Below are 12,313 nucleotides of genomic sequence, written 5' to 3'. Positions count from 1 at the left end.
TATATTACAGAGTAGAAACCAAATATGGTCATAAATTCATGATTTGAAACAACTTTTGATGAATTTGTGCATTCAGTTATTTGTTGTGCTAAGTCCCAGACATGTATGAAATGTGAGATAAACTGGTCAACTACTGCAGAATAATAATCATAACAATAGTCATGTGTGGATGCAAAATGTTTGTAACATCCCACAGAATCGAGTCAAGTAGAAAAACCACACATTTAGCTGACTTCGTTACATTCTTGTATACAACAAAAAGCACATAGACAGACAACTTATACGTCCGCCTCAATCACTACAATTACATTTGACAGTTTGAATAAATAAGTCACACTTACATGTTTACACAATGTCATGTTTATTTTATTGTCTAATTCAAGGCGTCATAGATAAGTGACTTCTTGGTATCAGTCATGGTGATGTCTGCCCCACTTATCACCTTCATGTTGACTGTGTAGAGACCTGACCGCCCAACACTAAACACGGGAAGAAGAGACTCCCTCCACTCAACATCCACCTTGGCTAAAACAACCTCTCTGTCCAGGTCGATGAAGGCGAGTCTTCCCCTCCCCACATCCAGCACAACGCCATAGTGGAGGGTGGCCTGTGTGCCGGGTGTGTCAGACATTGTGTTACTGTAACACTTCCCCTCCTTCCCCTGCTGCCACACACTGGTACAGAGACTCTCCCGGTGTGTGTCACAGCTCCCTACACTGACACACCAGGAGCGGCGCTGTAGACAAACATACCACCCACTGTCCACCTGACTCTCCTCCACCACACCCACCTCCAGGACAGGCCACTCCAACCCTCCCCGCACAACACCCACCCTAGAGTGTGTCTCCCAGTACTGTGGGGTGTGTGGGGCAGGGGTGACAGTAGAGGGGGATGGAGGAAGGGGGATGGAGGTGGAGGCACATGTACCCCGATATTTCCGTAACCTGCCGCTGTGTCTGTGTTGTGTGGCGGGCCGCGAGTTGACCAGCTGACCGTCTGTAGTTACGTGGCACCTGTCTGTGTTGGCTCGAGCAGCGTCCAGTTGTAGTTGAGGACCTGGAAATATACATTTGGTTTACAGTTTAACAAATTTCCCGACTTCAGACAACAAATTAGACATTTTATTGTCAACCTCGTTTCAAGGTTTACAAAACAGTGCACTGAATATCGGCTGCCATTTTCGTCTGTGTGTGAATTGTGTCATAACTGTGATATAAATAGATATTATAACGCTGTGAAAATATATGTATGGGTATTCTAAATGTTTTTCATACAATTTCACACTGACTGACAATGAAATAAACACTCCATAAAACATTTTGTAAGAAATTGTTAGTTCAGCTGGTTTGCTGTCTGCAGTCAGAAATAGACACTTGCCGCCTGAAAACACATTTGTATAAACTTCATATCAGGATAAAACTATCATTGTTTGTATTCTAAACTCTTCTTATACGATTTAGTAAACAATAAGACTGACAAAGTAGTTGTTTGATGATATTTTTACATCCGAGTGTTCAACAGACCCAGTATTAACAGGTAACTTCTACGTCCGCTTCAGTCACTGACCACAGTCTGAACACACTCGCTGGGCGGGACACAGGTTGTCGCGTTATGTGTATTGACTGTGACAGGTATTCTCTCATATTTGTTTTTATAACACTGTTCTCAAACTTGTCATTTTCATGTATAATTAACTGTTACAGATTCACCAAGAACTAAAACATGAACGCGTGCTTTGTATACAATTTTTGACTTTGGTAATTTGTGAATATTCATCTTTAACGATGTCGCATGAATCATCTTTCCTTCACAGGAAGTATCTGAAATCAGGGATCGTCTACAGTCTTCTATTCTCCGTGCTGAAAAGCATTCAAACAATCTTAATATGTGTTTACCAATTTGAATGAATGTGCAGTTAAACATGTAAAACCTGTAATTTTCGAACAACGATCAAGCACTTCCAGTACTGTTAGGCACATCATTTTTGCATGTTAGTGTCAAAACTTGAGGCTTTCATGTTCCACATTTGATTAACATTAAACAAAATACCACTGAAATTTGACAAGAGTATGATGAACAATTAAGATTAGAAGCTAGGAATTTGTTCATATTGTTAAAGATAAGTTAGCCAATTGTCTGTGTCTCGTCGATGGGAAAAAAGCGCTTTAAACTAAAGAGTGCCAGTTAAGTTAGGAATCGTGTAGAGAATAGTTATGGAGTATCAAGGGTCAGATAGACCCTCCGTTTCCTTGTGACATGGTCCTCCAATCGTCGGTGAGCAAAAAGCACGGCTTGTGTTTCTGTTTATTGTAGTTCTCTTTCACTACCAGCTGGTGTAATGTTTATTCTTCTTGATTAAACTCAACAAACCGAGGACCAGTTTCAACTGAATATATGTTTGACCACTTCATTGTTGTTGTTGCTTCATTGCCCCACTCAGCAATCTTCCAGCAACATGGCGGCGGTCTGTATATAATTGAATCTGGACCAGACAAGCCGGTGATCAACATCATGAGCACCATCCAAGTCTGGGATCCTTACCAACCTAAACCATTACTCAGTCGCCTTTTGTGATAAGCATGTGCTACTAAAGGTCGATTTTAACTCGGATCATATTTAGGCTTTTCGAGTTTTATAGAAATCCACCTTTGGGGAGGGTTGTTCTCAAATAAACAAAGTATGTGACATGCCTTGAATTCATGTTCACTCAGTCTGCGGAAAGAGGAACAGTCTACGTTAATCCTGTCTGGTAAATAAGATATTTGAATAATGATAAACAACTCTTTGAATAATTGAATAATATTAATAATCGATGTTATGAGCAACTCTCACTTCAAATGCCAAATGCCTTCTTATTACAAGCTATGCAAGTATAGCATTATATTTTTTTTCGGTAACTGTTTAAAAACGGCAGCCGACAAGTAATGACGTATACGATATATGGAATATGGTGTAGCTTTCAGTCCTTAAATATCTCCTTTAACCACGTCATTCGATCTGAGATACACCTTAATTCATGAAAACACACAGGATATTCTCTATTCAGTGGTGCGGTGGGGTAGCCTAGAGGTTAAAGCGATGGCTCGTTACACTGAAGACCCGGGATCGATTCCCCACATGGGTACAATGTGTGAAGCCCAATTCTGGTGTTCACCGCTGTTATGCTGCATGAAAATTGCTACAAGCTGTGTAGAAACATACTAAGTCACTCTTCCTCTCTACACAGTATATTAAAGTCGAAGTAGATCGGCAGTTGTGAATGTAAACATGCGTCTGTGTTTCTATCATCTGAATCACTATGCACTGACGATATGCTGGATTTTGGGGGGAAGGCCATTTTACGTGCAAACGAGAAATCCAGTTAAGCTTCTCGAGTATAGCGTTGTAGACAATTTTGCTCTTAGCATATATTCAACTCCAACATTTATCAATGATCAAACCACCCAAGCGTGAATGTTCGCTCATACGCCGTATAAATGACCTCAGGAAATATGAAGTGTGATCAGCGATCTAAAAGATTTATTGTTAAAAGATCGAAAGTAGATGCCAAGGTTTTCAATGTCAAAAGCGTTCCTTTATTTGGTGTCTAATAATCAGTCAAAACAGATTATAGTTAGTACCATGTCCAAGAAATGAAGATAGATCGACAAACCCAAGCACAGCGTCGTTTCTTTAGGTCATGGAGTGTATGTCTGTAAACCCAGCACCATTTCCGTGCCTTGTGTTCACGCCGCGATATTATTGCAAGATTGCTAGAGGCAGCGTATAATGCAATACAATTCACTTTCTCAATCGTCTGTTGAAAGGAATGACCAGCACACCACAGAAGGGCATATGTATTCAGGATATTCAGTAGCAGCGAGTACATCATCGCGTGTACAGCGCGCCCACTACAACCTCCTTTGTAAAACGCGCCCACTACAGCATCCTGTATAGAATATCCGTGTAGAGCATTCCGTGTACAGCATCCCGGGTATAAAATCCTGTATACAGCATACACATCATCCTATGTAAAGCATGCTGTCTATAGCATCTGGTATACAGCCTGCTCTGGGCAGGAGGCCCACTACAGCATCCCGTGTACACCGTCCTGCGTACACTATATCATGTACAGCATCCTGTGCACAGCACGCCGACTGCAGCATCCTATGTACAGCATCTAGTGAAAAGTATTCTGTGTACAGCATCCTGTGTACAACACTACCACTAGAGTTGGTGTTTAACCAGCAGTCAGTGACCAATCATTTTCATGAATTTGGTTGGTTGGTTGGTTTGGTGTGTAAGGGTGCAGTCAGAAATGCGTTTCTTTTGCTCTTCAGTATATACGTGTACAGTAGCAAAGTAATGAGTGATTGAGTTTTGTTTTACGCCGTAATCAGTAACATTTCAGCTGTATGGCCGCGGTTATAATTACTCGAGGCAGGACCAGACAATTCAGTGATCAAGATCATGAGCATCGACCTGTGCAACTAGAGTACGATGACCTGTGTCAATGTGAACATTTATGAAGTCGAGGAACTTAAACATCCGATCGCCTCTTCTGGCAAACATAGGTTACTGAAGACCATTTCTAACCCAGATCTTCACTCATGTCTGTGAAGTGGAGACAACGGCGCTTCATCAGTTTTTTTAGACAGATAGCATCTGATTGTACTTACACCGCAAAGTCACCGGCGTCATCGTCCCTGTTTCACGTCTGTAGGTTTCACACCCAGCATCTGCAACATACATCCTCAATACATTTTGAAAAATGACAGAAAGAAGACGTGTTCAAACTAAATTTGATTTTAAGAATGAACGTTGGTTAAAAGATCTGGTCACGGCTCTTTTGAACACACCACAACTTCTGCCATCACAAATCTCAATCTTTTTGTATTCCGAAATGGCTTTTACTCGCCAAATGCAATACGATTCGCTATTCATTTTAGCTGCCGTCCTTTTCTAAATGGTGCCGATGGTATGTAAGATTATAAAATGCATTCGTATCAAAATATCGTGTGGAAGCTATCCATATCATGTTATATGTCTGATTCATTTTGGATTGTTCTTTTGAAATATTCACGAACACTACTCCTGTCTCAACATTGCTTCATCAACGGCGAGTGGAATCTTTGTCTGATACAGGGCCTCTTCAAACATGGTACTTGAACACATCCAAATGAGTAAGTGAGTTGCGTCGAGGTTTACCCCGCACTCAGCAATATTTCAGCTATATGGCGGCGGTCTGTAAATACTAAAGACCAGACAATCCAGTGATCAGCGACATGAACATCGATCTGCCCAACTGGGAACCGATGACACATGTCAACTGGGAACCGATGACATAACTCATATAGTGGTAGCAGTTAGAGCCTTTGCTGGAGATTAGAGGATTATGGAAACAACTGAGGCCTGAAACCCAAAACATGAGAGGGTCGACCATACCTGGAGAAGTACCGAGCCATCCTCGGCCATGTTTAGGCTGAAGATAATCCACGCTTTACAATCGGTGATTACAGAGTTTATGTCGTCGAAAAACACGATGATCGAAATGACGAGGATCGTCTCAAGTAGACGACCGCGATCTTCTCGAATCTGTCAAGTACCATGATTAGACTCGTTTCTCGAAAATCATGGAAGCTTTTACTTCCACAAGTGATCTCTGTCTAGAAATGGGAGTCAAATCTTGGGTAACAACAACATTTGTAAGGCGACATCTGGGATGTGTCCAGATGATGTGTTTCTTTTAGCTCTGGTACAGGTCAGACAGATCCCATAACGTTATTTCCTGTTTAAGTGTTTCAAAAAATCATCTTACCAAACCGAAGCTGTGATGTTGGGGCGTTGGGAACCTCCAGGAGCTCCAGCTTGTAATAAAAAAGATATACATGAATGTCACAGTTCAAGATTCAAACAATAGTTGGTTTGTTTAAAATCTAACATTCGAACATCAATTGTGTGTACAGACAATAATGGCATATTTCGCTGTTGATCGTAAATTGTTAATAATGAATACTAAGGAAGGAACAAGACATATAGGCATGTTCACTCGTTATGAAGTACTCACATGTTCGTGTTTGCTGTCAGCAGCAGTTAGATGACTGTCAACTGTCTGTGTTCCTTTGTCTGTAAAATATCCAACAAAACTTGCAAATCGAATCGTCAAACTGACTTGTTGTGAAAAATCTTCTGGTCGAACATCATCATACCCTCATAAAGTGACACTCGAGTGAAAAATTCATACAGGGGCCATCAAATATTTCCTATATATATAGATATATACTATAAACCAAAAAGGTATGTGAACACACTAAACTTTAATATTCTTTCGTCTGTCTCCCAAAGCACGAGACTCTTCTGTTTAGACGTTTTACTCAAACATGGTGCTGGTGTGTTTCAGCACCCATGAGTTTTATTTCACTTAAAGTCAAGGAATGCTGAATCAGTTGCTTTGCTACATGTTCTAACATGTTGCTTCAAGCGATAGATAGATAGATAGATAGATAGATAGATAGGTAGGCAGATGCCTACCTACCTGTGTGTGTGCGTGAGAGAGAGAGAGAGAGAGAGAGAAAGTGAGAGAGAGAAGGAGTGAGCAAGTAATTACCTGTTTGGTCTGAGCCAGATGCACTGATAGACCCGAATTTCGAAATTTCGGATTTCAATTTATCCAGTCCTCTCGTGTTAAAGGCGGTTGCAATTGTCCTGTGCCTGTGTGGAGGTAGTGATGTAAGGTGCGTCTTCGTTATGTCTTGTATTGAACTCTCCAGTGTTAGATAGTCTGAGTTTGAAGCATATCTGAGTGCTGTCTTGATGTAGTCTGAGGTCCACTTGCATCGTTCACTCTCACCTTCAGAGGTGATTTGCTTGGTACGTAGACTTAACAGTTCCTGCTTCGTCTGATTCTCAAGCTCGATGATCAGTTCCTTCTCTCTTTGATCGAGTTGTGTCCTCAGAGAATGGAAAGAGTGATGGATGACCTCCTTCAGATCACTGCTTGTCTTTTTTGTGTCATTTATGGCTTTGCTGATGTTCTTCAGATATGCTTGGTGGGAAATACGATATGCAGACACGTTCTTCTCATGGTCTTCTATCCGTCCTTTAGCAGCATCAGCTGCCACGTTTAAATCTGTAACGTTGTGATCAGCATGTTCGCCAAGTCTGCATTTGGAACAGATTAACATTTTGCAGTTTTCGTCAAAATACTCAAGAGGATGACGAGTGTGTAGTTTACAGACTAATTCAACATACATACTTCCCAGTGATGTATCGGAAAAGGTTTCCACAACATGTCGTCTGGTAGCTTTAAAACTGTTGTGCATATTCTGGCAGTATTCGCAGAGGAACTCTTCACACTCTTGACACCAACACACAGCCTGGTTGCCGTCATCTTCATGTGTACAGAGAAGCTCTGTGGGTCGATGTTTGGCTGTCAGATGGCATATTTCCTTCTGTCTCACCGCATCCTTCTGGAGGGTTGTGTCTGTGAGGCTGACCTCCCTCTGACATGTAGAGCATGATATGACACCACCAGCTGCAGATGTCACACATATCTCACACACAGCGTGTAGACAGGGCAGTAGGTAGGGGGTGGGGCCTTTCAAGGTAAACTGGTGCTGGCAGACAGAACACTTGGGGAAGGCGTCCATTCTGAAACCAGATAGATATAGTTGTCTCTATTCCATCGATTACACTTCACAAGAATGCCACGCACTATCACCCCAACCCACCCATGCAGGTACACCATTTGCTACACATTAACGCTATCTCCGACGCTGTATGTTACCTACTAGCCTATCTTATCCACCCCACCTACCCTTCCCCGTATGTTCACCATTTAATCCCTCCTATCTGCCCTATCTCACACACTATGTGATCTCTACTGGCATACACTATCTACCCCTAACCACAGCTGTATCTTCACCATTCACTACACCCTAATCCCATTATCCGACACTGTGGGATATCTACTAGTATACACTATCCACCCGCAACCCACCCATGTATATACACCATTTACTGCACCTTAACACTAACAGTTCGATCTCCTACACTTTGTGATATCTACTAGCATACACCAGCTACCCGCCTCCCCCTCCTCCCTCTCCCCTGCATGTACAATATTTACTATATCTTATCCCATTTTTCCACTTTATGATATCCACTAGCATACACTATCTACTAGCACACACTATCCATTCCCCTCCCTACCCCCACACAACCCCGTGTATGTATATACTGTTCACTACATCTAACCCGACACCCCACCCCACCCATCTCAACTTTGTGATATCTACTAGCACACACTCTCCATCCCTATGCCTACCCTCACCCCATGTATGTACACTATTTACTGCAACTTAACTCCTACTTCCACTTTATGATAGCTACTAGCACACACTATGTACCCCCACCCTGCCCTGTGTGTTCGCTGTTCACTACATCTTAACCCCTGTCTCCATTTTGTCTAGTATCATACATTATCCACAACTGACTATACCTTGAACCTGTTATATTCAACTAACCGTTTCTCACAACCCTATCAATCATTTATAATTATAATCAAATCCACAGCTATCTTTCACGAGTACCACCTGTCACAAAAGACATAACTTCCAATATACACTAGTACTCCACTAGTCCATTAGTACTTCACCCGTATATCCCACACACATTGTGCTGTCATCCCAGTCGGAACTCCTACCTACATACCCTACTGCACACTGACAGGGTGTTTAGGTTATTGTGACATGCAATGTTAATCTAAATATACCCTTCCAACCTGTTGCGTTGTTGCCATCCATACTAAATACTGCAAATTCATGTCTACAGGTCTTAGCTAATTCCTTGTAAGTTACGCTCCAATCTACTCCAATCTACATGTGTTTAACTGCAATGAAGTCAAACAGATCTCATCTGGCGTTTTAAAAGTTGAATTACACAGATCGTGCATAACGTAATATGAGAAATGGCGTCTCATATAGACTAGGCAAAATGGAGGAATGGCGTGTAGGATAGACAATGACATGATTACCTGTTTGGTTGAAGCTCGGATGTAAAAGCTTAAATTGTGATCTTAGTAGATAATTTATCATCTACCATGTACGTATTTCTCTGATTTTGACTGTATCTGTATCAAGAGAGTTAACCGGGATGTTTTGCGACAGGACGACACACCTACCTAGAGTTTCGACTTCCTTATTGAATATGTCACTTCCGGGTCAGATCTTAATGCGCGAGTTTTAGCGTAACCGAATTGATGTTTGTTACCTAATGTACTGACAATGGTCTCACAAGCTGGATTTTTTATGACCCTGCATGTTATGTTAATATTGTTATAGTGTCTACTTCAGGACAGCCCTGTCCAAATATTTCTACAGACCAAAAACTATGTAGCCAGGCTATATGATATTTAGTTATTATTACTCAATCTGCAATCTTGATATTTATCACTACCGCAGAGTACATTGTTTTGTCAGCTACGTTGTTCCTCTTTGTCACTTCCAGTAATTACTGTATATGACATTTATGGCCTTTATTGGTCATCCCCCTTGGCTGTGTCTGTCATCACATCAACTGTAGAAGGAAGTGCTATTAATTTCTCTATCTGTCCATTGTTGAATCTTTGCCTGTCTATTGTTGTTAAAAACTATATATATGTATGCTCACATCTATACTGGACGGGAGACGTGAGATGTGAGTGTGGAGGCCCTCATTCCGACTTCCTTTGTAGGGACGACTGCGAGCAGGATTATGCCGCTCGCAGGAAAGGCCCTGGGGTTGAGCTGGAAGTCCGCTCACCTCATTCATGTATACTTGTTTGTCATGTCTTGTGAAACCAACTAAAGAAGTTTGAACAACTAAACTATGCCTTTGTCTTCGTCAACGTAATGTTCATCGAATACTGGAGTAATTCACCACGAGCCGATGGCCACAGGCCTCCCCGTTGACAATATAAAAATCTGCCAGTTTAACCACAGCCGCGTGGCGGGGCCATGTGATAAGAGAGTCCTGTACACATAATATATATTCGAACTAAACCAGTGGTATGCATTCAGTAAGTATATACACGTTAATACAATGCATTGATTTAAGTTTTAATAAATTGAAACCAGTAAGATTCATGTTTTTACTAAGATTAAATATTTCCATATAATGCCGCTAAATGTAGATCCAAAAGCTTTGTACATGTGCCATAACCTTTAACTTTGATAGTTTCAAATTTAAGTAAACAATCTTTTTGTTTGATGGCAAATAAGATATGTATATGCATAAGATACGGCCATATAAGTCTATATACTACACGCACGTTCTCCCATTTTTCAGATCTACCCTTCAACTCCTCACGAATACGGCCATACTTCGATTTCTTTAAAAATGATACAACACATACAGTACACTGCCTCTCTACCTCGCCGTGGGCAGGTTAGAAAATATGTATCTCCCACTCATTAATCTTTCACCAGGTAAATAAAACGCTTCTGTTCGCATAGAAATTGTAAATCAACATTGCAACAATTCTGTAAATTGATTGCCTTATGTTTTAATAAGGAGTGCGTTTTTATCTGAGACACCGTCTGCGTATTTTTACCTCAGACTGAGAGAATTGGAAATGTCGAGATAACCCTCACAGAGTTCTCCAGTCCATCACCTTTAACCCGCACCCTACACAATGTATGTACACCATTCATGCCACATCTTAACCCCAATCTGCACTTTGTGATGTCTAATAGCATACACTATCCACCCCCACTTACTCCTGTATGTTCACCACCTTTAGTACATCTTAACCCCAATCTCCCCACTGTGATGTCTACTAGCATGCACTACCCACCCCCACTTACCCCTGTATGTTCACCACCTATATTACATCTTAACCCCAATCTCCCCACTGTGATGTCTACTAGCATACACTATCCACCCCCAACTTAGTCCTGTATGTTCACCACCTTTATTACATCTTAACCCCAATCTCCCCACTGTGATGTCTACTATATAGAATGCACTATTAACCTCATCCATACCTCAATATATACACCATTTATACCACATTTTGAACCCAATATCCACTTTGCATACACCATTCCACCCCCACACACCCTCACCCCCTCCCACCTACCCCTGCATGTACACCATTTACACCACATGTTAACCCCAATATCCACTTTCTGATATCTACTAGCATACACCATCCACCCCACCTACAACTCTATGTACACTATCTATACTATATCTTAACCCCAATCTCCACTCTGTGAGATCTACTGACATAAACTATCCACCCTTACCCCAAAACCCAGTACTACCCACCAGTACACATAATTTTCTGCACCTTTACGCCCATTTTATTCACCCTACCCTTTCATAAAATTTCTGCAGATATCAATGATTTGAGGTGTGAAGCCCACCCGTGTCTTCAACACGTTCAATCTACTACTAAACACTTAAAGTATCAAACGAATCTTTTAATATGTACTAGTATTCCACCCGTATATACCACACACCGTGTGTTGTCACCTCAGCAGCAACTCCGACCTACATGCCCTACTGCACAATCGCCTGGTGTTTAGGTCATCGTGACATGTCTACAGCTTTGTTAATCTACTTCCCCATTCATGGCTACGAAACTTCAAATTCTTGTGTCGGGTTATTTCTTGTAAAATACGCTCCAATCAACACCCTGATTATTTGCCACAGAGTCAAAAGATCTGCTTTTGCTGTTCAAGAGTTACATTAAACGGACCGTGCAAAATGCATGAGAAGGAATGACGTCAGAGGTAAGAGTGGCAATGATGAGATAACCTGTTTGATTTGACTGTCGGCTGTATAAACTTAAAGTGTGACATAAGTAGATCATGTATCATCTACCATCTACACATGTTTCTGATTTTGATAGGAACTATTTCTATATCAAGACAATTTTACTGGAATGTGTTGAGACAGGACGGGACACACCTACCTCGAGGTTCTGCTTCCTTGTTGTACATGTCACTTCCGGGTCAGATCTTTATGCGCGAGTTTTATCGTTATCGAATTGCAAGTTGCAAGTTACCCTATGCCTTCATGTGGCCGTACAAACTGGGTTATTTGACGACACTGCAAATTATATTGAGATAGATGTCTCCCAGATTTACTATTGCCTCTTAGCGGGTCCGTGTGATTTGGTGAGAAAGTCATGCATAATATCTATTCTAACCAAATATCTCTCATCTCAAAAGAGGTATGTATTTTGTAAATATACGTCAACAGAATGCATTAATTTGATGACTGAGTAAATTCAAAGCTGTGAGATGAACGTTTTTCTTTAAAAGTCATATTTACATACGATGCAAGC

The 12,313-nt window shown here is 41.3% G+C and overlaps 1 protein-coding gene across 2 annotated transcripts; it reads right to left on the bottom strand.

Annotated features, from left to right (window-relative positions):
* Nucleotides 1-342: 342 nt before the first annotated feature.
* Nucleotides 343-11,960, bottom strand: LOC137269823 (E3 ubiquitin-protein ligase TRIM45-like). 2 transcript variants are annotated; one of them, XM_067803659.1, is made up of 6 exons: nt 11,939-11,960; nt 6,587-7,629; nt 6,047-6,105; nt 5,798-5,846; nt 4,659-4,718; nt 343-1,056 (listed from the first exon to the last, which is right to left on the bottom strand). In XM_067803659.1, the coding sequence occupies exons 2-6, from the start codon at nt 7,626-7,628 to the stop codon at nt 374-376; spliced, it is 1,893 nt and encodes a 630-aa protein (XP_067659760.1). In that variant the 5' UTR covers nt 7,629; nt 11,939-11,960; the 3' UTR covers nt 343-373. The 2 variants fall into 2 exon arrangements, with proteins under 2 accessions (XP_067659760.1, XP_067659761.1); XM_067803660.1 differs by lacking the exon at nt 11,939-11,960 and adding an exon at nt 9,014-9,073.
* Nucleotides 11,961-12,313: the final 353 nt, after the last annotated feature.

The sequence above is a fragment of the Haliotis asinina genome, unplaced genomic scaffold (assembly GCF_037392515.1).
Source record: "Haliotis asinina isolate JCU_RB_2024 unplaced genomic scaffold, JCU_Hal_asi_v2 scaffold_17, whole genome shotgun sequence".
NCBI classification, from domain to species: domain Eukaryota; kingdom Metazoa; phylum Mollusca; class Gastropoda; order Lepetellida; family Haliotidae; genus Haliotis; species Haliotis asinina.
Note: the sequence above shows the minus strand (reverse complement) of the source record. Positions and strands in the feature narration are given on the sequence as shown.

Coding starts and splice junctions, on each gene's coding strand:
- LOC137269823 (XM_067803659.1), bottom strand. CDS start 7,628: ATGGACGCCTTCCCCAAGTGTTCTGTCTGCCAGCACCAGTTTACCTTG. Junction 4,719..5,797: donor AACATCACAGCTTCGGTTTG/GTAAGATGATTT, acceptor TGTATGTTGCAG/ATGCTGGGTGTGAAACCTAC. Junction 1,057..4,658: donor GACGCCGGTGACTTTGCGGT/GTAAGTACAATC, acceptor GTATATTTCCAG/GTCCTCAACTACAACTGGAC.